Source organism: Papilio polytes, unplaced genomic scaffold (assembly GCF_000836215.1).
Source record: "Papilio polytes unplaced genomic scaffold, Ppol_1.0 DF824058.1, whole genome shotgun sequence".
NCBI lineage: Eukaryota > Metazoa > Arthropoda > Insecta > Lepidoptera > Papilionidae > Papilio > Papilio polytes.
In genome coordinates, this window is record NW_013525146.1 from 684446 (window position 1) to 711557 (window position 27112).

At 32.2% G+C, this 27112-nt stretch overlaps 2 protein-coding genes across 3 annotated transcripts in view; one reads left to right on the forward strand and one right to left on the reverse strand.

The window, feature by feature from the left end:
- The window catches only part of LOC106100282 (probable E3 ubiquitin-protein ligase sinah), a 31708-nt gene extending 21365 nt beyond the window's left edge, over window positions 1-10343 (reverse strand). Inside the window, exon 1 of the mRNA XM_013279094.1 lies at window positions 10145-10343. Within this exon, the coding sequence (XP_013134548.1) occupies window positions 10145-10168 (24 nt within the window). The 5' untranslated portion in view covers window positions 10169-10343. The remainder of the gene's footprint in view (window positions 1-10144) is intronic.
- LOC106100281 (adenylate cyclase type 2-like) overlaps window positions 1-27112 on the forward strand; it is a 98161-nt gene that overhangs the window by 56475 nt on the left and 14574 nt on the right. For both annotated transcript variants that reach the window (XM_013279092.1, XM_013279093.1), the window contains exons 6-9: window positions 20528-20740; window positions 23273-23400; window positions 23858-24016; window positions 24278-24410. In XM_013279092.1, coding sequence (XP_013134546.1) covers window positions 20528-20740; window positions 23273-23400; window positions 23858-24016; window positions 24278-24410 — 633 coding nt within the window. The remainder of the gene's footprint in view (window positions 1-20527; window positions 20741-23272; window positions 23401-23857; window positions 24017-24277; window positions 24411-27112) is intronic.

The following is a 27112-nucleotide window of genomic DNA, read 5'->3' on the forward strand; positions in this document are numbered from 1 at the left end:
CCCCCGATATCACCATCAGTAGATTGTAATGAGGTAATGAAAAATTACATTGATGTCATTCTCTAAACAGTATTTACATTTTTTAAGCATAACCAAAGGCTATAGTTACATTTCAAAATGTATTATCTTCTGTACAATTTACGTAAGTGTTACACTGAGGCTGTGACCGAAGTCGCAACATCTTTCTGTTTTCGTCGCCAGTTGTCGCTAGTGCTGCAACGTGTTACGTCAACGGGCCAAGGACCTTCGTATCGAAATCTTTTGGTAAAATACTACGATAAGACGAACAAAACATAGAATCGAATTACGGTTCTCACTGTTTATATGACATTTAAATTGCTAGGATAATAATACCTTTCCATAGACTTTCTGATATGACCTCTATGGTTTACTTGTAAACATAGATTATTATCTGTTAGTTAACAAATTCCCGTAACTTTAACTTAAATAAAAGATAGAAAAATTCTTCAGAATATAGAGTTTAATGAGTAACATTTTCTTTTATATCCTTGCGGAGAAACCATTTCAAGTTTAAAACGTTCATTTAGTGCTTGCACGTTCTGCTATGCTTTTATATGTGGATTGCATTGGATTGTGTTGAGATATCTTTAATATGGTTTCTTTGTTGCAGACAAACCTTCCTTTAATTTTAGTTCCTTCAAAATAATTGATTTCAGAACAATTTCGTTAAATGTCAGATTTTCTGTCCTGGAGATTTTCTGCTTTCTTTAATTTTTCCTTATTCATAAATTATTTCATTATTAACCTTCCCTAGGCTTTATGGATTGTTGGCATAGTATGTCATAATAGAATTCGTTCCCTTCTTTAGTATGTCCTTTATCATACAATCCACCTTTTTGTTATTTCCCTCTACCTTTGTAGCCATCCACAATCTTAATATTTGTTAAATTGTTTATTGAGCACAAATTATTTAGTCATGGCTCTCTTATTTACATTTACTAAATTTTCTACACAGTAGCACTAGCGATTTTCTAATTGTGATGCTAAGAAAAGTGTTATATAATATACTAAGAATAAGTAATCCAGCCTAAAACCAGTCTAAGCTAGATAAGAATACAATGCATCATAAATCATTGCGGAGTAACTGAGACATCAAAGAAACTCTTATCACTGATAACTATGTAGATTGAACTGTTATCGTGGGAATATATCGCATACTTAACCTAGTTACAGAGAAATCAAGATAATGTAGTCAGGAAGTTACTTTTAGACTAGACTGTGTTAAAAATTCCGTTGATTACATTTGAAGTTCACCCATTATTTCGAATTTTCAATTAAAATACATTTAAATAAGGCCAAAATCTCTGGATAATATAGCCATATGAATAACACAATTATTCGAACCATTATAGGTAAGGAAAATTTATACATAAATTAATCAAACGCTAATTACCTAAAGAACATTTAATTGATATATGCCAGCAACTGTTGTACGAATGGGTCGGCTCGCTGGGTGTAAATACGACCACAGAGAACACAGGCATAAACTGGAAGTAATTCCGCGTTTCGTCTGATAAGTGTGCGTGCTGGTGACCTTATTTTACTGCCATTTGTTAGCAGGCAAAGGTGAGAAAGCGAAGCGTCAGACAGCAAAGGAAGCTTATTTCAAAAAGAAATATCTCCTTTCTTTGCGTACCCTTCTCCGTGGACCAAAGTTAGAGGAGCGAGTTAAGGTGACCGCTTGCTATTTACCATCTTATGGTGTAAAATAAGATACGAAAGTAGTTCACAAACTTCATATGATTCATCGGAATTCTACCCAGACACGTAGTACTAAAACTATTCGGATACAGTGAAGGGACACGGCAGACTGGTAGACGGGATATTTCGGGAGCAACTCCCGATGATTCATACAGTCGAGTTGTTTACATACTAACGTAAGAGAACATTGTCGTACGCGGAAGTTATTGTTATGATTTTAAACAAGCGGATATAATCACAGTCATTTGTTACTTAAATTTTTTTATATACTAACTGTCACTTACGAACGGAATTAAAAATAAATGGTAGCCTACTCTTAAAAAAATCTTTAAAAAAGATACCCATGAAGATTTTGCGTTAGATGACACATAAAAATTTAATACTTAAAAACCTTGCTCTCAGCGATTCTCGCAGAACACCTGTATCTACAGGATGTTGCTAATTACATCCAGATCAATGCGCTACACGCATGTCCTTTTATAACCTATACCACTCCAATAAAACAATGTAAGCGAACCTTATGAGGCTTTATTGTGTAAGTTTTTAAACTCGACTGACTTGGTTGTGTGCGGCTGGTTTTATGTTTTTTGTAGTAATTTTTTATTATATTGTACCAAACATGGATGAATGCAGTTATGGTATAAAATTATATTATCCTTTGTTAGTTTGTTATATGGAGGACAGATCTAAAATGGGCATGCTTTTATGTTTTTAATTTTTATAATTTATTTAATTTGTTTAAACTGTAACAATTTTAAAGTAACGTTAGTTATAAAATGTAAAGAATGAAAGTACATGCAAAATGAGAATTATATAACAGCCTGTATTATGTTTCCGAATGTTTTTATGACAATATAAATCATGTTCCAATTTTAATGCGAAATGTACGCATCAATGAAAATCCATTCCGTAATACTCGCACTGATTGCATGTTTAATTAATAAAATTAACGAGTTATCAAGTTGATATGCAGTTTTAACATTGCATTGAATATAATCTTTTTTAAACATTATTTATGTTGCTATTTAATAATTTTGTGATAGAGAGAAATATGCGATTATGTGGCAGAAATTGTTATTATGTTACACAAGCTTGTTAGATATTAGAAAACAATAATTACCTACATAACTGCACTTAGGACGAATACAAAGACGATATTAAACTTTTGATGTCTGTCAGATTGTAAGCGTATAATTCCTTTCGAGATTCGGCAATTAATTTTATAAATAATATAAATCTACACTTAGGGACTCTCTTAGTAATGACTAGCTTTCGCCCGCGACTCCGTCCGAGTGGAATAAAAAAAACAAACGTGAGTTGCCTATGTGCTCTTCCAGACTATCCTTTGACTATATCGAATTTAATCGAGATCCAGTCAGCTGTTTAGTCTACAAACTCTAACAAACATCCATCCATCCAACTTTCGCATTTATAATATTAGTAAGAAGTAAAATTTTTGAATGTGGTAAAGACTAACGTTTTAATATTATGGATGGCAAAGACAATCAGCTTCATATAGAGTATTGCATAAAAACAATTTCTGTACTAAATTGCCAGTAACTTGAAACCGGTTGGGAACAACAGGTGGTCGCGTAACTTAAACAACCAGATGTTAAAATAAACTTAAACTTTTTATTTAGTCTACACTTAACTGACTTGACAACTTATATTATCGCACTATTATTACGAAAATCGCATTTACTGACTTTAAATTTTGATCTTAGTGGTCTTTTATGGCCAGTTTGCCAGCTACTTTTAACCATTCGTTAGTTTTTGGATCTATAATTTCATGATATTCGTTTATGAAATGACTTGAGTTTACTGCTTAGAAACATGATATCTTGAACTTTTCACAAAAACAAATTGAGTTTTTTTGTTAATAATATTGTAAAAAACATCGTAATTTGTATCAATAAATTAGTATTCATGGGCCATTTAAGTGAAATGATAATAATTAGAGACAGTTTAAGTGGTTAGATAGATTTACTTAGTTTACTTATTGACTTAGGGGAACAGCAGTGTCCCCGAGGTGAGTACGATCAAAATTTGTCCCAATAAAGAATGTCGTAAATGTTCGATTGCCGCAAAAAGTATACGCCTTGGATTTTTTTATGCGTTTCTTATCTATTGTAAAATTGTACAAGATTGCGGAAATGAGGTAACCTTCACGCAATCGCTGAAGGTGGTCAGACAGAGAAAATGCGAAAGTAACGACCTTGAATGTCTTGCCTAAAAAACAATAGTATGGTTTTAGAATCAAACTAATTAAAATCTATTTTTTTTTTCTAAAGTAATCAATAGTGGCAAACAAATCCACGAAGACGAGGTCGGTAGTCCGTTTGATCAATTATATTTCAACTTTAAAAGGTATTTTTTGTGATAAAAAAGTATAATAAATATGTTAATGCCAACGGTTGTTTACTTTGGGTAAGTCGTGACCCGAACTGAACTTTAAAAAGGACATTTAAAAGATGTTATTTCTGCTACGGTTTGAGTCATTTAAAACATGCAGTTCGGAGTAGCGTCACGTGATGTTTTGCGGTTTTATATAATATAATTGCGAAAGTTTAGATGTTTTTTTGTTTGTAGTCTAAACGGCTGAACGGATGTCTGTACAGACGTATGTCGGAGACTGATGATGTAGAGGATACTCTGGAAGAGCACATAGCTTGCATTTGTTTTTAATAGTCGCGGGCAAAAGCTTGTTTATAATATTAACAAGATAGAGGCGAGATTCGAACACACGATAGTATTTTGTGTTGTTTTCTACATGTGAGGTCTTAATCTGTACATTGTAAAACATTTATACTCTGGGCATGGTCTTTTCGCGCGGACGGAGTCGCAGGCGAAATCTAGTTTTTAATAAATTTTCAATATATGCAACTTAATTAGAACGAACTACACTATATAAGGTATACTACTATCCGCCCCCTGGCGATGCCCATGACGACAGGATATGAGTAATTCCATACTTATAAGGTAAGTAAACCAAATACCACATTAATTAATTGTTTGTGCTGACAATAAGGACGTGGTTACACGCATCCTATAGCCTGGATATCGGATGGTAATCGGAAGGAAAGAAATTATTATACAAGTGGTACAATAAAAATGAATGTATGTGATAATATAGGCAGTATCTAGCTGTATCAATATTATCTTTTTAATTTGTATGTTTTTAAATCTTAAGACAGATAATAGACAGAGAGGGGTAGGGTAAAGAAATTTGATCCTACAAAAATAGCTAGTAACTTTGAATATATATTTCTCTGTACTAAGGTATATGAATGTTTATTTTTCGTCTCGATCAATCTATTAACGATACAAAAACACGCTTGAATTGTAAATAGTTACCGTGGTACAGTCCATGTTATCATAACACGACCGGACCCTCTTTATACAGACTGGATTATTTTCAACAAGTATAATAAACAGATACAAATGGTGCTGGGAAAGATCGAAAAAAACTATTTAAGGAACTTACAGCATAACAAACTATCCATTAAATTAAGGGATCACTTAAGCATAGTGGTCAACCAAGTTTAGAATTCTGATGTAATCTAGAGAGGTCCTTCTAAGAATTATTAAGGGTCTCAATGAAAGCAGTCAAATATTGTCTTGACTGTTCTTACCTGTAGACACATTTTTAATTCGTGATATCGCATTGTCCAAATGCATTAATACTTGACAAGCAGATTAATATAAAGATATTCTCGATTCCATATACTGATTATTCGATTAGCGGTATCTTTAATTAAATTTAACTTTAGGGACCTCTTAGAGTAAGACATTTGAAAACATTTGAATGTCACAGACAATGAAGCGCTAATACCCTAATGGTTTGGGTTACGGACTACCGATCTCGCGGTCAAGGGTACGAATCCCGCCATTCGAATATTGTCGTGAACCATATCCTAGCACAAGCCTAGGGCTTAGTTGGAATGGTTAAAGGAAATATTAGTAAATTAACAAAAATCTACTAATATTAAAAATAAAATGATAAAACAAAGATTAAATGAATGGATAGATGTTTGAGTTTGTAGCCTAAACTGCTGAACGGATTTCGATGTCATTTAATTTGGGACAGATTTAGTATATTGTTTGGAAGAACATACATGATACTTTTGTTTTTTTTTTTATTCTACGCGGACAGAGTGGCGGACAAAAGCTAGTTTGACATATTTCGTCAAAAATACACTTGTTTAGAGTCCTTTTTTTGCCCCATTATAGCTTTAATCCGGTCCCACGCCCCGGAACCATATTGGATTACGTCCGTGGGAGAAAGGATGTTGGTATCTATTGAATACTATGTTCGGTATTTATATCTTTTATTTGAGGCTTGATGACATTAAGTAGTGGTTGTATTAAACTTAGTTACTTAATACATAGTTTTAACATACATTCTATAAAAAACTATATTTGTGTATCGCTATTTACTCTTTTAATAGAATTTAAAGAAAAAAAAAGTCAAATAAAAAATAATACACCTATATTAAAGTTGAATAAATTAAAAAACACGTCATTTACGTAAAATAAGTTAATCCGAATTTTGAATTTCATCATATTAGATATCTATTTAAAAAAAAAACCTAAATGCCATAATATTGACGTACGTTAGAAAACAGGTTATGTTAAATCGTAAACCGATAGATAAGATAACTGGATCATTTTACGATAGTAAACACTGGCAGCGACAATCGATTTATGGTCGGTTTCCCAGTGTTTCACCATTCGTTAGTGTGTTTGGTTTAAATTCATGAAATGCGTTTCCGAACTACGCAGGTTCAGTTTTACTCCGTTGAAACTTAGGTCAGCCTAACACTAATGAACTGCTAGGTAATGATAAAATAAATAGAAACTTAAGAAACCCAGCATTATTTAAACGTGTGGTAACAATAACATACAAATGGAGTAGAAATCTAAATAACTAGCTGTTCCCCTGCGACTAATTTATTTTATTGTTTACATGTGTCCAATTATCAATTGCAAATGTCAAAATGACATGACGCTGACAAACCATGGCAACCTTGCTTTCTTGATGTTGGCAGCAACTTATGGTCTCTTTCGCACATTAGGGTTTTTATCCAAAATATTTACCCCTAAGTTTAATGGCGTGAAAATATATAGCCTAAAGCGTGACGTAAGTGTAGTGCTTTTTATTAAAAAAAAGAATTATTCGAAAATATGCCGTAATTGCTGATATCTTAGGCAACAAAGAAGTGTGTGTTTACGCTTTATTATAATAGTATAGATAATGTTTTCAACCATTATTATCCTTAGCCTTATTAAACCTTCGCTAATTGTAAAATAACAGCAAAAAAACACATATTTATTTATACTTTTAATTACTAGATAAAGTAATACAATTTAATTTATTTCAAGGTTAATTAAAAATAAAATTACTGGTATTGAAACTACTCATTTTGAATTATTTAAACCTTTCCAAGAAGCATATGACCACGAAGGTTGGATATGCTGTGTGTTTTTATTTATTTTTATAATTCACAAGAAAATTATTACACTACTAGCTTGTGCGCGCGACACCGCCCGCGTGGAATTATAAAAAAAGAACAAAAGTCAGTAGCCTATGTATTCTTTCAAACTATTCTTTTCGTCTATGCCAAATTTTATCAAGATCTGTTCATTCATTCAGGCTACAAACTGTAACAAACGTCCATCTAATTGTTACTTTTTCGAAACATGTCATATTAATTATTTTTTTGGCTGTTTATATAAAATATGTATTTCTAACATCTTTAAACTATTAATAGAAGAATCCAGTACTTATGTACTGTAGTGTTAATAATAATAAAAATTACGTATAACGTGAGCTAATGAAGAGTATGTGTCAATTGTAATCGATTTCTCAGAATGATTTTTTTATCCTTGTAATTTATTATATCGTTCTATAATTAACATTTATACGCAATTATAGTTAATGTTATACATTTATAATAATCCGAAAAAAATATTGCGAAATCTTTAGTCACATTAAAAGCCTATGAAGTTTCAAAGGGGAACCATGTTTATCAACAATGTGAACGCAGTTGTGGTTAAGTATGACGTATTTCAATGCACTCGAAGTAGACGAATGCCTAAGCTACGCCCCCATAGTACTCATGATTCATACAGGATTCCCTGTTTTATGCGAACCTCAATTCGCTGAAGTGTTTGACGCATTGCTTTCTAAGAAAAAAATATACCGATTGCAGAGGATAAAATTCCGATGACCGTTATAAAAGTGTTACAGTTTCTACTGTTCTCCTCGATAAGTTAAAGTCCAAGGGATACACAAAATATTTTAAGTTATCAAGGGTCTATGACAACATACAAAGAGGTTTTGGGCTCTGATGGGAAGGGAACATATTATATTTTGAAGTTATAGAGGTTTTTAAGTTACCGAGGTTCAAGTTATCGAGTTTCTACTGTATAAGGTTTCGTACAATGACCTTAGTGACCTAGATATTTTGTAGAGCTAAGTAATTCATAACATACATTACTAGCTTTTACCTGCGACTCCGTCCGCGCAGAAAATACAAGTAAGTCTGTGTTCTCCAGTCTATGTTCTAAATCTGTGCCAAATGTTGCTGAGATCCGTTGTATTGTTTTGGATTTTTGCAATGTTTTTTATACAGGTGTGTTTTTTTTATACGGCGGAAACACAAACAATCATTTGATTAACTTATAATCAAATAGCCGTACTTAGCTAACAATAAAATCAATAAATTTAATATGCAAATTGCTTTGCAATATTATCCATAAAGCGGTAATCAGCAAATGGCAACGTGAATCTAACATTAAAACGAAAGAATAATACTGGCATAGTGTTATATTATCTGTGGCAATACTAAGAGTCAAATAATAAGTAAAAATATCTGGCACACGCGACTTCCTTGGCGTGGAATTAAAAAAAAAATAAACTATCTCTAAAGTCTATGCATTTATTGACTGTAATCTATGTTCCAATTTACATTGAATCTTTCTCGATTTACGATTTACAAAAACACATATATTCAAACAAAAGAACATTTGTTTCTAGGACTAAGACATAACCATGTTTGACTTGACTAATTTTATGTACTTCAAAATCACAAAATATTTCTACTAATTCCATATATTATTCTTCTATCGATAGATACTTTTAATTTGTTGCAGTAAAAAATATCAATATCAAGTTTCTAAATGCAAAAAAAACGATAAGTAAACAAAAACTTTGTCGGAAATGAACAAAAACTATTTGAAGTGGGACAGAAAAAAAAACAAAGTCTGTCTGTTTCGAAAAAGACAATAACCTAGAAAGGTCAACCTTCCAGGTAGTAGATGTGAGTTTAAAATACCAGCTGATTATCTTTTCAAACTAAGAAAAAAACGTTTTTTTACAACTATGGGACGCTTGAAATCTCTATATTATATATAGTAAATAACGTAAAAATTCTTAAATGCAAGAAAACTTTATTTCTAAGTCTTTAGAGACTGGCGGTTTTAGGTCTCTTGGGCGAGGTCTTTACGGGGCCTTTTTTTACCATGAGATCAATTCACAAACCTGTCTTGCCCCTTTACGGTGGTTACCCAACGTACCCTACTCTAACGGGGTAGAGACAAGATGCAATCTTTTGAACATATATTACAAAATTACTAGTAAACAGCTATCGAGTGATAAACGTACCGCAAGATAGATTCTTAACTAGAAATAAAAGCCATATCTTTTAACACATGTGTATTACCGTCAATTAATACCTCTTACATTATGCATAACGATACCTTAATCTTGTTTTCTCTATTATCCATCGACAAAATATCTTGTCAGCAATTTCCTGTCATTAATTACTTGGAAACGTATATACACATCACATTATGTATCACTGATTATTGCCTACATAACTCTGAACGTCAATACAAATGTAAACAAATAGATAAAATGCATAATTAATTAACATAATAAACATGGTTTATGAATGTCTCACAGTCGTGGTATTTAACAAAATATCTTTGAAACAATAGACGATCTCAAACATGTGGTGATAACGCGTGTTAAAAGTCGTGCTCTAAACGTGACAACACTCAATATAACTAAGAAACCTTCGTATCTCTATTACAATATAAAATGCATTTTTTAATCTTTAGATTCCCGAAAATCAAAATCTAAAATCAATGCGAGGGATTTTTTAGATTAAATTCGAGTTAAACGGGTACATAGATTTGATATTAAGATTTTTTTGTTACTAAAAACTCCGAAAAATAAGGTTATTCTTGTCTCTATCTTTACCATTGATTAGTTAAAACTGTGTTTACTATCGTTAAACTTAACCTTGTATTGTACAACAATGAAAGCTTGTTTATATTTCAAAACGCACACGTATTATGTTTTAATAAACGAGGAAGTTATAATAACTTCTTTACAATTATTCAAAAAACAACTTACCAGTCCTTGAATTCTAGGAAACATCTTAACACAGAACTCACTAGAATCACAAAATTGTTAGCACAAACTTAAACAAATGACCTTATAGCACGAAAACACTATGCATGGCGTATACACTATAATAATGGAGTGCAAGGAGTTTGCTTTAGCCCGTTGCGTACGTGCGCACGAGTCGACCCGTTCGACGTATCTGAGTATAAAACATGATTCGTTTACTCCACACAACGGTTTCAAAATGGTGATTCACATGTATACTTTGAAGGGGGGAGTGTTGTCCCTTTATCTTTGTTATTTATCTTACAAAGCTTTTATGAATTTTGTCATTTATTTAAATACTTGTCTAGATTAAAAATGTTGTAATTATATTAGTTTGATTACGTAATTGTTGCAAATTATAGCTTAAGACGTATCCAATTAGGGTGAAATTAAAAATTATGAGAACTTTTACAATTTCATTGTAATTAATCAGAAAACTAAAACACATCTTGACTAACTCTCAAAATACAAGAAATATAAGACCGTCTTAACAATCTAACGTTTTACTATCTCACTAATATAAACGCAAAAGATTCAAAGGATAGATGGATGTGTAGAGTTTGTTGCCTAAACGGCTGAATGGATTTCGATAAAAATTAAACATGTAGTGGATAGTCTGGAAGAACACATAGGCTTACTTTTTTATACCACGCGGACGGAGTCGCGGTCAAAACTAGTTTCACGTAATTGTAATAAAAAAACAAATGACGTAAAAATTCCAAATCTATTCACAAAGACGTCTTCAAAACGGTTTGACCTACAAATGACACTCTAAAAATTACGTCACGACAAGGAAAAAATCATGAGAAGAATAAAATTATACAATCACCGTTACTTCCGCGTCCTCTATTATATGTGTTATCATATTGTTTGATAATTGTCTTTCCGGGTGCAACAACAGTACTCGTAAATAGTTCCCGTTAACATACATGTATACTTGGTACAAATTACACGAAAAATTGCTTTATTATTACTTGAAAGGTTTTTTTCTTCTTGAACTACGTTCTTTCTTGTTTGTGGTTCTATTTCCAGTCTCTCTCTTGTGTCATCCTCTGATACATGACGCCTACTATCTAGTTTATCTCTTTGATATATATTCTTCTTGGTTATCCCCTTTCCTTTTACCTTATATTTTTTCTTCTATTATTGTTACAAGGTTTACTAAAATTAGGGCCTGTCCCACCAAATTGTAAATCGTCTGATAACAAACGAACTTGTGAAATATGTGATAGAAATATCGTATTTTGTTTCCTTATCTGACAGTGACGTCATATTAAGCTATCTGAGCCTCTATCAGCCAGTGGTGGGACAGGCCCTTAAAATGATTGTATGTGAATACAGAAAAACCACCTAAATTTAAACGAAATATTAGGTTGTACAAATTAGAACAAAATTTATAGTATCATAACCAATTAAATTACTTTTCTGAACTTTAAAAGGTCATTGAATTTATATTTAGCATTTATATTTTATTTTTAATTTTATTCAAAAACAAACAGGATTTCAATGTCACTTTGTTCCGTGTTTTTTTTTTTATAGGAATTTAAAAAAAGTCAAGCTTAACAAATCCGAATTAGGTGAATTTACAAGTAGGTGTAAAATTAAAAAATCAAATCAGCTTAATTATAATAAGGGTTGTCGAAACAGTTAAAAAGAATACTTCAAAAATACATTAAAACAATCTGCAAGGATTTACTAAAGTATTATTGTAGCTAAATGGCTGCAATTTAAAGAATACATAAGAAGTTTGGAATATTCCAGGTATAATATAATACGTAAGGTAATACAAGCTTTTATATCAGACACAAAGGATTACTGAAATAAAGTAAATATTACTAAGATTTCCATAAAATGACTATTCAGAGCTATCCAAGAAGAAACAAAGTTCATTGGGAAGAATAAGGTACAGCAGATTATTACCAACACGATATTTAAAAAAAAGACGAAAATCTAGTTGCATAATATTGATTATTAAATCTGATTGAATAAAGACATGTAATATGACACTTCTATTTTGGGCAATCAGTCAGGTTGTGGTATTTTATATTTGCATCTATACTATTATAATAAAGCGTAAACACACACTTCTTTGTTGAAGATGTCAGCAATTACAACATATATTTGAATATCTCTTTTTTAATAAAAACCCAACACTTGCGTCACGCTTTAGACTATATATTTTAACGCCATTAAACTTAGGGGGTAAATATTTTGGATAAAAACCCTAATGTGGGAAAGAGACCATAAGTTGCTGCCAACATCAAGGAAGCAAGGTTGTCATCATGTCATGTCGTTTGGACATTTGTAATTGATAATTTGACAAATGTAAACAATTAAATAAAGTGTTATTCTTTAATTTTTATTTCTAACCTCGTTAATCTTTTATAGTTTAATTTAAACGAAAATCAACTTCTACAGATTTGTGGATTTACGAGACTAGTCATGAATGAATATTTATAAAAATTATAAATAATTTAATGACGCATGAGCTAATAATAGTAAGAATAATGAATCATTTGAAGCGTTAATTAACCATTACTATGACTTACAATTTAAAACACCTCTGATGAAATCTGGAAATCTTGGCACGTATCGCCTAAAAGATAAGATTTTTGGTTTTGGTATAAAGGTTATCACTTACATATCATATCTGGAATTAAGCCTCCACTTTTTCCAACTGGTATTCTTGCGTCAAAAAAATACTTAGCAAAAACAGACGCTGCGAACGGATTGGTGAAGAGTTGATACATGAGTGATAACCTCAACCATTTTCTTGTTAGTGTATCTGTAGAGATACATCAGAATTTTTTATTATTATTTTTTCTAGACACCTTGGGTCATCAAGGTTAAGTGCTATGAATATTATTTTGATATTCGAAAAAATAAAATTCTGCTAAGTTAAGGGTTAAAATTAATTTGTTCTTCGCAATTTAGACGATGTTTCGACGAACTTCTATCCATTTAAGATTAAAATCTGAGTGAATAATTGTATTACCGTATTATATCAAGTTAATCCTACTTATTAAGAATCTCTTTTGTGTTATCGATTACTGAGATCTACTAAATCTCTTTTCCTTGTTCCAATTCCTGTAAACTGTGAACTGTGATTTGTCAGTGATAAAGACTGGATTATGTTTTAGTAACCCTTATTTCAAAATCAGCTGCTTTTTGGTTTATAGCACGTTGGAACTGTTTATTATCTTATTTTTATTGATATTTATGATCATCCGATATATCAAGGTGATAACCTACTTTCAGAGGTATACTGGCTTTATAGATCCGATTAGATTCCTCGATAGCATATTGAGGAAATACAATGTTATCGACATCTTCTAAATCTATATCGATTTCATTCTAGATCTGATAACCTAGTTTTTTTTTTATCTGGTTAAGTATAGGATAAGTGCCAGTATTAACTTTTATTGTAAGTTTAACATTTGTGTGTTTAAAATTATTTTAAATGTGACCTGACATCTGTTCACAAATGCCGTTAACGTATGACAGTTGGTGACGTATGCTGTCAAAATTGCCATCACCAAGTAGTTGTAACTATTCATTACGAAAATAAAAATAAAAATTCCAATTCTGTACGAAACTTGAAACATTCTTTAAAATTCGATGATTTTTAAGCCGTGTTCGGGTTGCTAAGTAATATTTGAATGATTGGATTTTAACTTGGATTATATCAATGTTACTTGTGTAGCTAGGGTTAATGAAAAGGGCCGAATTTATATGTAATAATTAAAAATAAGATATCTCAAGACAAATTTTAGGAGATCTATGAAAAGTTACATAGAGCAATTTCGTAGCTTATGTTACTATTTGTGTATTCTCTTATTCCATGGCATTGTTTTGTTTTGAACATGTTTATTCTCGGTGTTTTCGCCGCTTCAGATGAATTTCCAATAGCATTTAAATTTATACCTTATTGATTATGTCCATAAACAGGATGAACTACGTCAATCCGTCAAGGTCTTTTTTTTCGTTGTGTAAGGTCTCTATTCTGTTATCCTGTTAGCATAAAGTATACGATATTTTGTCTTTTACTTATTGCACAAACTTCTTTTGTTTTCTCTGGAATCCCCCACGTATTGATCGACAATCGTTAAGGAGACGAGTTTCTATTGTTTTTGTCTGGGCTTTTCAAGCATTGACACGCAAGTCTTCCTACTCAGTACCACAATAAAGGTACATGTTGATTTTATAAATCTATGTCCAATATGAAGATAGGAAGTATTCTTTGTTAATTACAGTAAACATCTAAATAGATATGTTAAATCTGACTAATATTATAAATGCGAATTTTTAAATCAATATTTGTTAGAGTTTGTAGCCTATAGCCTACAGTGCTGAATAGATCTCGATGAAATTTGGCATAGATGTAGAGGATAGTCTGCAAGAACATAGAGGCCACTTACTTTTGTTTTTGACCGACTTCCCAAAAGAAGGAGGTACTCAACTCGTCTGTATGTTTTTTTTTAATTTCTATTTTTTATGTATATTACGGCATAACTCCGCCGCTAGTGGACCGATTTTGATAATTCTTTTTTTATTCGAAAGGTAATGCTTACATTTGGGTCCCATTTTTTGATTGATTTTTGGAGTCATTGTTTTTTAATTCCACGTGGACAAAGTCACGAAAAGCTAGTTCTATAATCAAATTATCAATTATTTTCTATCTTAATTAACAGCTCTTTGTCTGTATTTTATTTTCTTTATCCTAGTTTAAAAAAGATAAAAATATAGTAAAAACGAGATATTCTCAAAAAAACAGTACACTAAAAAGTAACGAAATAATTCCTTGAAAATAGTAAACCTACTTTATTGTAGCTGTTATGTCTATATTGTACAAGTATTATTACTTTGAAGTCGGTGTCAGTCAATGTAGATTCATTACTTAAACGTTACTATACTTTCAATTGTCGGAAGTCGGTCAAAAAGTTAAAAGACAATATATCTGGATACCCTTTTCTCTACTATTGAATTAATCCACATCGTGTGGTATAGTAATGAATGATTCTAATGTTTTCAAACACACGACACTGTTTATAATAGAAGTATCATACGATATCAAGTTTAGAATAACGATAACCCGGTCATCAGTATTAAATCGTAAGCCATTACGCCTTATTGCTTTATCGTGTTTAACGATACCGACGGTAGTTTACAACAAAACGAAGTACTTTATGTGAGACAGAGGTCATATTGAAATATATTTGCACTGTTTCATTGGTTTAATGTGGCAATTAGAATTTTATTAGAGCACACCTTTGGCTAAAATTTGGCATAACTATTTAGTTGCGCTTTGATATGAGCGTATAAGGAGATGAGCACAATACTCGATTTTTAGTTGTGGAAAACAGTTGTTGCACAACAGTTTTGCGATAGTTTAGTCAAAGGTGTGCGCTATTTAGTATTTCAAATGCGAAAATTTTGTTAGATGGATGTTTGTTAGAGTTTGTAGCCTAAATTGCTGAACGAATGAAATTTGGCATAGACGTAGAGCATAGTCCGGAAGAACACATAGGAAACCAATTAGGGTTTTAAATCCCTTACGGACGGTATCGTCGTAGAAAGATAGTCGAGACTATCTATAAGCTCATTAATTAAGCTTATATAATCACTAGCTGTTGCCCGCGACTTCGTCTCTTGTAGAAGTAGTCTATATTTTCTAGACTATGTTTTATATCGTCAAAAATCGAGTTCTATTTAGATTTTTTATTGTAATATGGAGTATTATAAGTATTAATGTAATGTTACAAAAAATGACCATTGAAAACAGAGATAATCGCTAGTGCATTGGGTTCAAAAATCAGTCAATGACCTAAGTGATAAAACTTCCTGAACGACATTTAATTTCAAGGTGAAATATAAAACAGCAAGAACCAATTCTTCCGATATACATTTAAAGGGATTGTGTGAAAAGTGATCATACTAATATTATAAACTAGCTTTCGCCCGCGACTCCGTCCGCGTGGAAATAAAAAAAAACAAAAGTGGGCCTATGTGTTCTTCTCTCCTATGACTATCCTCTACATCTATACAAAATTTCAACGAAATCCGTTCTGCCGTTTAGGCTACAAACTCTAACTAACATCCATCCATCCATCCATCTAAACTTTCACATTTATAATATTAGATGAGAAAGTTTAGATGGATGTTTGTTAGAGTTTGTAGCTAAAACGGCTTAACCAATTTTGATGAAATTAGGTACAGATATAGAGATAGTCTGGAAGAACATATAGGCTACTCACTTTTGTTTTTTATAATTTCACGCGGACTCCCGTGCGAAATCTATATATAACTAAATTAACATTTAAAGGAAAACTAAAATCGCTTTTATTATCTTTTCAAAAACGTTAATCTTATTCAATTGCAGCGAACATTTTTATTTGTACTACATGCCTATATTCTATTTACCTAAAAAAATATTTTTTTTCTCTCTTCATATTTATATTTCTTTTAAACTAGTTATCATATTATGCGCACACCTTATGTAGGTAACCTTTTAATTTGTACCTTGTCAATATGCATTCTCTTTTGCAATATGTTTCTGTACGGATTATTTCTTTTTTTATTATTATTATTATTATTTTGTAATCGTATGTATGTAAATTTATAATTTTTGCCTATCCACCGCTGATACTGACATGCGGATGATCTCAGGGTTCTCGCGGAAGATCAGCGCTGGGTGCCTCATTGAGTAGCACCCAGCATTCAAAGCTGAGCGTGGACCCAATCCGGCCAGCATCACAATGATTTATAATTTTTTATTTAGTTAATTACATTTTTTTTTCCCCTACTTAGTTTCTACGTCATGTTTGTTTGTCTGTTATTACTTCTGATTGTGTTGTTGCTAAGGATTAAATGTCATTTCATTTCAAATCTAGTCTTAAAGAAGTGAGTGAAGTCTAAGTTAAACAAACATTTGCTCTAAAAAAAATTTTGCAAATTCACGCTACGTTTGAACTGAACAGTTAGACTCTTCAGTTAAAATTGTCGAAATAGAACAGTCCGTATTTTTTTTTACACTCAATTAGAGTTCAAAGGTCTAGTTTTTATCTTGAAAATTTTTTTTTTTATAACATAAGGTGGCAAACGAGCAAGCGGCCACCTGAATCCGCCAAAATGGCGCAGCGACCGCTGCCCATAGACATCCGCAATTGCAGATGCGTTGCCTACCCATATACGACGGAGGAGGAGACGCACATTAAGAGGATACTTTCCCTTCCTATGCATCTCCTCCACCGTCAAATCCACTTCCCCTTCCCATCTTCTTATAAGAAAAGGGTGGTAAAGAGAAAGGGACTTAAATTAGGCCTCCGGCACCACACTCATCAGACGAAACACGGAATTGTTTCCATTTCACGCCTGTCTTCTGTGTGGTCGTGGTATTACACCGGGCGTGCCGACCCATTCGTGCTAAGATATTAAAGCGGGCACTACCACTGTAATGACCTCTTACATAATTAACTAATCATTGATATTAATTAATTTATTTGGCAAAGTTCATTTTGTAAATATTTATTTCTTGAAGTTAAAGTTATTACAATTAGTTAATTCATTTACTTATTACTTAATGTGAAAATAAATAATTAACATTGTAAATGATAAAGAAAATTATTATATTGCAGTAGAACCTCGGTAACTTAAAAACCTTTATAACTTCAAAAAATAATATCTTCCCTTCCCATCAGTGCCCAAAACCTCTGTAACATAGACTCTTGATAACTTAAAACCTCTATAACTTAAAATATTTTGTGTTTCCCTTGGATTTTAACTTATCTAGGTTCTACTGTTTTAAAAAATGCTATGTTTAATATCTAAGGTCGGATTCCATTGTTGATACAAAAAAAAATGTCTGCGTTTCAAAGTCTTGTGTAAGTCCACTTTAAACTCCTTTATGATTATTCTCTTTCTAAAATCATATTTATTTCCAAGAATATTTATCAGTAGATAAGTCATTCAGGTTTTAAGAATTGTTTGTTATAATTGTTATTGTTTACATAACACGCTATGCCATCTCAACAGCCGTTCACATAGACCGAAGCATAGAGCATAACTGATTTCTATATCAAACAATATTGAGCTTTATTGCATTCGAACAAGGTTTAGTTTTTCTTTCCAATTCTATTAGACGTTTGGTTTTGATAAGTAAAGACGTGTCAAGTAAAATTAAACCTTATTGCAATCGAGTAAAGCTCAACTTTATTTTTTAAATTTTATATGATATATGCTCCGGTCTGCACGAATGGACCTTCAGGAATACTTACTAAACGCAGACGCTTAATATCCATACATTTATATACAGTACATAACCATTGTAATATTTCGGTTAAATAGCCTTTATTGTCATCATTTATTTTAGTCATTTTCCTTAAAATAGTGAACTGTAAAGAAAAAGAATAAAAGTAAAGGTTTTGATAAGTAAGAGATATATTATCTAACATTTAAATCGTGCGCACACCTGTGATTAAACTATCGTACAACTGTTGTGCGATTGTTGATTATTATGCAGCCAATTCAACTGTTTACTTGTACAACCAAAAATAGAGTAGTATGCGCACCTTCATATAAGATCATAGGAATCAAAGCGCGACTAAACGGGATAGTTTAATAAAGGTTTTTTTTAGTAACTACTGTGAATTTATTTTTCTCTACTGATTAAATTTTGGATGACTCAAATGGAACAGTTCTCTGTAGGGAAAGGTATGACAATGACCCGGTTTCGGTGTTTCGTTACAAGTCTTATGTCACGTACGCACACAACTAAAATGTAATTTAAGTCGCACGCACATCCGTTGACGGTTGAGAGAATGATAAACATTCATCTCTGACGCACTATACTGGCGAATGAAATTTGAAATTCGAATTTACTATTTGAAATAACAAATGAAGTGAACGAGACAGGGGATCCACAGTTCCAATGGTAGGGGTCATTCGATATCATTCAAGCATAGGTGAATTGATGTAGTTTAAGCTTACAGTTACTGATAGTTCCAACTGAACATTCGATGTATGTAGCGAGCTTTGTATAGAAATTCGTACGTCGTCGTTTATCGTCCTAGTAATGTATTCTACTTAATATATTATATTTAAACATCGTGTAGTAACGAAATTTATGCGTAACGAATATAAAATATCACTTGACATTGTTTCGGATTTTAATACAAAATCATTGAAAACACTTTAAGACAGTTCTATCACTGCACCTTTATAAAATAGGCCATTTAGGTTGGTAATAAGTGTTTAAATCTGCCAAACAATAATTATTTCCGAACTTAAAACAATATGCAGATGCAATAAGACAAATAAATGACCAGGAGTTACTATTTAGATATATCTCATCATATTTTCAATTAAAAATAACTAAAATATGGTTCAATAACAAAAGGTAAAGTATATTAAATTTATTTAAATCCAGCTTTTTGTGTTTTTTTTTTTCAAAACAAAATTGTTTAGCAAATATATTATCAATGCAGGCAAAGGAAATACGAAAAAAATATCGCCATGTAAATTTAAATAGGGAATTCCATGAGTAATTTACACTAAAATTTATTAGTTAGCGTTATTTCCTTTTATTTACAATCTGTTTCTTTCCTGAGTGCGGTTTAGTGAAATGATAACAGTTTTCGATAATTAATATTACAATTGTATGTTCCATATATGAGGACAATATACAATAACCTCAATAAAACAAGTTAGCCTTGTGACATTGTTTATGTTAAATGTACTCGTCGATTTGACGAAAATGTATTCAACTCGATAATCGTGTAGGGGACGCATATAAAAAGGATGTTTCCCTTTCTATTAGTCTCCTCCACTGTTAAATAACTTCCCTTCTTCTTCTTCCCATCTTTTCCTTCATAGAAAAGAGTCTAAAATTTAACCATCACACTTTCGCTTTCAAATTTCACGTATTAAATTGTTAGTAAGGAATCATTTAGTGCTAAAGAAAGGACTGTAATATTAAATTAAGATAAACTGGCTTACGTTTTTTACAATTTCCTTTGACGGACTTGTTCCGGTTTACCGTACGCGCCTCCTGTTTGTAGTCTTTTAATTGTTTATTATACAGATGGGAATCTTAGAGCTTACTTTCCCGTCATACCATTTGATTGATATTTTAATCTCAACCCTTGAAGGTTTTGGCTCACTTACATTATGTCAGGCTTTAACTATAATATAAATTGGGACGCCTGCAGAACAATGAAAGCAAATCTACTGTAAATAATTCACATTATTTTTATTTTACACCAAAAAATTTAATGTCAACTTATCGAGTGATGTACCAATGTTTTATTTGCATTATTTAAAACTAAGATCTAACAATATATTTATTTCCAGGTGAAAAGATCGATAATGTTAAAGATGGCGGACGCGTGCGCCGACACGTCGAAGCAAACTCGCTTCCACGAGATGCACGTGCAGCGGCACAACAACGTCAGCATTCTGTACGCGGACATCGTCAACTTTACACCACTCTCTGAACGACTCAGCGCCTCAGATTTGGTTAAGACACTCAATGAACTATTCGGAAGATTCGATCAGATCGCCCAGGTATGACATTTACTATCACTGAAGTTGAATCATTTATTGCGCCTGTAAGAAATTCAAAGCAATCCCCTCGAATTAGGATTTAGCGGCATTTTTTTATAGGTGCAACGAATACTATTAACAACATTTGTCTACGATTTACACTAAAACTAACAGCCGGTTAAATTTATAGAAGGTAATGGGAAACAAACACAAAAATTTATTAGTCACGAAACAGCGTCGTTAGTAAAATTTTGTAAAACTTCTAGACAGGTACAACGGTAAACTGTGAATAGACAATGCAAAATGAATATATTAAAACTTTAAAACCGTAACGTACAACGATTGTTATTTATTTTAGTTTCGTCCGGAACAACTAACAACGGCAAGCTATTGGGCTTTTGTTAAAGTTACAGTTTGTTTAGGCTGGAACTAAGGCAGTACTGAAATGTTTTGAACATTGTTAACAGTAACAACAAAATCAATTTTAATGTATAGTATAAAATATAGCTCAGTAAAATGCTAGCTGTAAATATATTAATTAATCATCAAAGATAATAAAATTGTAATAAGAAATTATGATACTAGATGGCGCTGACAACAATTGTAAATTTATTTACTTTTATTTAAAAGTAAAAGTATATTTGGAGAAAATAGTAACATTATTTCTATAGCAGATAAGTGTAAAATTGAAATTATAAGTTGTTAAAATATTGTGGATAAATATTTTATATCATACTGGCCGCCAAGAAAACATTAGACAAGATTTAAAAAAACAACGCTGTTTAGGCGCGAATGAAAATGCAAAATGTAAAGCCAGCAAAGTTGTAACGTTTTTATCTTTTTTTTATATAGTGTGTGTTTATCAGCAAATAAAGAAGATTTCATCAATGGTACTAGTTTACATTTATAAATTAAGTGACGTAAATTATATGTTTTCTTTTTTTAGAGATTTGCTGAAAATACGTGAACTATCCTATCCTAACTATTGTTATAAAATAATGTAACAAGAGATTTTCTTATGATATACATATCGATTATGGAGATTCTAAAAATGAAAAAATGCTGAAATTTAGAAATTTCTCACAAAACTGATTACAAATAAGCCGGTATTCCCTCTTTTTATTTCGATGTGATAATTGGAAAAGGTGTATTTTAGGATTATTTTTGCCTCGTGCCACTCTTAATACTGAAAACAGTCTCCCAATAAACATTCACTTCCAATTTTTGAAGGTACTTTATCGTAATTTATACAACGACCCGGATGTTTTTCTTTTTTTAGCGTTCGAAAAACGGTTATCAAATATTTTAATATTGTAGGCAGTATTTTTTTTATTTTATTATGACGAAAAAAGTAATTAAAAAGGTGTGCAATACAGATTTGCTTAAATAGTTTTAATCATTTAGTTGAAATTTCTAGTTAATTCTGAAACTATTAACGATGAAAATTTCACAAGTATTAGTATGAAAATTTGTAACAGAAATTTCCACATATTCTACGTGGTTAAAGTTTCTCACGAGAGTTCTGTTAACACTAGAGTTAAGGCTTCCAGTCGAGACTCGGCTTGTTCAAATATTTGAGGTCTGCTTAGGGAACTAAGTTTAGAACATGTTAGTGAATTTAACAAGCATTAGGGGATTTTTGATATCGAAATCCCTTCGTTATCTTTCACGTGATGCCAGTAAACTAATTTGCTGGTTAAATTTTAGAGAACTTAAAAATGTCGATGAAAAGTCTTCATACAAAAGCAGAGGCACATAAAATAGTACTCCCTTTAGTAAGGCTACTAAGCAGACTCACATACAAAGGAGTGCTTTCATGCAATCGATGTCAAGTACATTTGAGAAACTTTTAAGAGTTGAAGATCGATCAAATAATAAGTATAGTTACTATAGATAAATATGTATTTTCTATTATTTTGTAAAGTTATTTCTGTTAATTCAAAACAAGCGTAATTATTTTAATTAACACACCGAATCTTGTCATCAAATGTCAGCGCGTTATTAATTAACTTTGAACAAACATAAATTGTATCCGAATGCATGTGAATTTTATATCGTGATGTTAAAATTTAGTTTATTTTGTGTGTTATTTATCTGTTGGTAATAATTTATTAAAACAACAGCAAACATTTCGTTTACCTTTTAGTTATTTATTACTAGTAGTGTTCGCGACTTCATCCGCGTGAAAATAAAAATATAAAAAATAGGTCCAGTAATTTTTAGGTTATTTTAATCATACTAATAATTTAAATGCGAAAGTTTAGATGGATGGATGGATGTTTGTTAGAGTTTGTAGCCTAAACGGTTGAACGGATTTCGATGAAATTTGGCTATATACTGTAGCCTGTAGCCTAAAATCTATAGTCACAGTAGGTTGGCACAATTACTTGTCCTTTACGGTTAGATAGTTTTGTATTCCTCCAAGCGTAATCAGCGATAGTGACAAGTAACATTTTTTAAAATAAGTTCTGTAAATTTTGTTTTTATTTTTGTATTTTTTTTGGCCAATAATTAGTGTTTTATTCTATTTTTTTATATTATTTATTATAACAGGAGAACCAGTGCATGCGCATCAAGATCCTCGGCGATTGCTACTATTGCGTCTCAGGGCTGCCAGTGTCGCGGCCAAACCACGCATACAACTGCGTCAATATGGGCCTGCAGATGATTGACGCGATACGGTTAGTGTATTCTCTCTCTTGTATTCATTTCCCTTAGTAATACTAGCTGTCGCACGCTTCTTCGCCCGGGTGAAATTAAAAATAATAAAAAACATCACCCTCTAAACTACTCTTTATCATCTTCCTCTTTATCCTACTCCGGTAGGGTCAGCGCAACAGGTTTTTGTCCTCCAAATAACTCTATCATACGTCATCTTAGTCATTACTTCTTTTTTGATCATGACACTTTTCACGAAACCAACCCTTTTTTTCTAGGTCTACCTATTCCCTACCTGTCCTAGCCTTTGTTACTCAAATATAAATTACCTTTCTAATGGTGAAAGATATTTTAAAATCAGCGAAGTAGTTTTTACGTGAATCTAATACATAAATCTTTTCTCTTTGTAATATTAGTATAGATTTAAGACTTGTTATTATAATTTCGTTAGCCATTTTATCATAATAAGCTTGGTTTTAGGTTCGTCCGCGAGGCAACCGGTTTCAACGTAGATATGCGCATTGGCATCCACACGGGCAACGTGCTGTGCGGAGTCCTGGGGCTTCGGAAGTGGCAGTTTGATGTCTGGAGCGACGATGTCACGCTTGCCAACCACATGGAATCAGGAGGGATTGCTGGGTGAGACAAACTAAGTAATATTAATCACTGTTATGCTGAACGTGTCTTTTCCTTTGTAACTTGTATATAGCCGTCCCTTTCAGTATCTTTGATTAAAAAAGAGATGAACTTGGGATTGTATCAGTGTTTTTCAGTTCCAGTGACTTTTCTCTGTTGTTTGGTGCAGGACATAATTATAAAGGATGTTTCTAGAACTGTTAACACTTAAGGCATCAAGATCCTTTATAGTGGTAATAAACTAGGATCGTACTATAATTGCAGACGTGTCCATATCACTAAAGCGACTATGCTGCAGTTGGGAGGTAGATTTGAGGTGGAACCAGGAGAAGGCGCTTCTAGGGAAGGGTACCTTGCTGACCACAAGGTGGAGACCTACCTTATCGTACCTCCCAGGGTAAGTAATCACATAGTGTTTTTTATTAACTAATTTTTACATTTATGTGATACTAGCTTTCGCCTGCGACTCCGTCCGCATGGTATAAAAAAAACTGAGTAGTCTATGTCTTCTTACAGACTATCCTCTACGTCTATGCCAAATTTCATCGAGATCCGTTTAGCCGTTTAGGTTACAAACTCTAACATCCATCCATCTAAACTTTCACATTTATAATATTAGTAAGATTTGATGCTTTTCAAATCCACAATATGAATTAAAACGCCAAAGGTCAACAGTATCGTATTAAATGGACGACAAAATGGACAAACAAGCAATTTGCATGACATCGTGCTTAGATTTACATGTAAATTAGTCAAAGTGATTTTTCTGTTTTACGCAGAATTTTGCTGATAGTCGAATCGCATTAGAATACTTAGAAAATTATCTAAATTGTAGGAGAAACTAAGTAAATAAAAAATATAGACAAGAAATATTTAAAAGCGACAGAATTTCAGCCGTCAATGTTTTTATTCCCAGTTGTGTAACTTATCCAAACTCGAATACGTTGTACATTTTTGAAACGCCTGATACAGAATTCTTAACGAGCCGAATCCGTTCTTGCCTTACCTTTTGAAAATGAATAGCAAAAGAACTTTTAACTTATACAAATTGCGGTCTCTAATTAAAAGTTTACTGAGTATCTTGAAACTCTTGTCAGATTTTTTCTTTACATAAGACATGATATAAGTACTTTACAGTTGATGTTATATTTTTTGAGAAATGCATACTATAAAATTATGAATCTGTATTTTTGTATGTATTGAAATAACTCAAAAACTACTGGGCTGATTAAAAAAAATCTTTCACCATTAAAAAACCTACGTTATTTTAGACAACATTTAATTGATACTGTCGCTTTAAACTCAGAGCAACACTTCTCGTCCAGACCCAGGTCAGGTTGCGCGCCATTCTATCCATACTTCTAGTGTCATTGACAGCTGTCAGCTAGGGACATCACGTTTATGCCGATAATCTAGAGTTGCGCCGATTCTACAGCACGGTACTAATTTTGTTCCTAACAGTTATCAGTGAGTGACATTGACCATCTTTTTAATTTCACGCGGGAAAAGTCGCGAGCAACAGCTAGTTCCTAATAAAAAAGGATTCTATCAGACATGTTATGTAATTTGAAATTGTATCAAAGTGTACTTACTCTTTTCACTTAAAGATACTTAATTTAGAAGAAGAAAATGCGGTATAGCTTTTTCTTTTTGCTTAATCTTTAACTTAAATTGTTTCATAATGTCCCTATATATTGAAGAATCTTCCAGAAGTATATTTGAAGTAATCTAAAGACAAGCACAACTTTGGCCCATGATTGATGCTTCCTGAGAGATGGTGCTTTTAGCGATGTCGTGAATTATTGCCAGAAGATGGATTACCACAACTATAGTGGGAATTACTTCTTACAAAGTTTTTAGTTGCTAATAAAAATGATTTATTGGTAATGACACACCTTTGTACTTAAAGTTACTGCTATGTTAAGAGTTATCTTACTTCTTACTCTTAGTAATATTATAAATGCGAAAGTTTAGATGGATGTATGAATGTTTGTTAGTGTTTGTAGCTTAAACGGCTGAACGGATTCCGATGAAATTTGGCATAGATGTAGAGGATGGTCTGGAAGAACACATAGGTTGCTTATTTTTTTAATTCCACGCGGATGAAGTCGCGGGCGAAAGCTAGTTAAGTCATATATTGGTCGTATCGTTCTTATTTTTAACCTCAATCTTACTACTTATAAATAAGTCAGTTTTTCAATGTTTTAAAACGTTAAAATTCAAACACAATAAGTGCTAGCTAGAAATAAAAATAATTGAGATGGTACTGAAAATAAATATAATAAAATCACACCTAGATCAAAGTACAAGGGGAGAATCTTAATTACGAATACAGCGAAGAAAAAGGAAAAAACCTCTGACGTCAATTGCCGCGTTCAAATGAAAGCGCTGAGGTTAATACCGACGGAAGTGCGGATTTAATGTTTTCTGCAGGCATTGGGAAAGACATTTATAGATCTACGACTCGATAATTAATATTTTTTTCTTATTCGAAGCAGTGTTAACTATTTATTCCATATTGAAGTGAGTTTATCATGCCAACAAAGGACCAATAAATAAGGTACTAAGAGTATAATTATTTAAAATTCTCTCGACCATTCGTAAATCGAGAAAAACTTTTTTATCCATCCTAAAAAGCTTTATAAAGCTTTAATTAAAATTGAATCTCTGACAACAATTAAGATGGTTGGATATCGGAAATGAAAAATCTTGATTAAAGAAAAAAAGATTTGAGCGTTTCATTAATATTTTATTTATCGTCTCGATCTCGTCTCGTAATGTCACCGGCACTCGCACAATCGCAGATAGTCCGCCATTTTGATCTTAAAATTAAATTAGGGTCCGCAAGCTGAGGATTATTCAGAGCAATTTGTCTGAGTCTCGTCCGACTGGCGACAACTTGATGTTATTGTGGTCACAATGTCGGAAGCTGTTACCGTTTTAATCCAATTTGTTGGGAAGTTGGAATATTGTGATGTTTTGGTTCACCATTTTCAATGTTATAATTGATTACTTCGAAACTGTCCACTCAGATATCTTGTAATGTTTCTTGGATGTTCTTGAAAGGGAAAGTTTGTACGCAGCTGTTTGGTAATTACT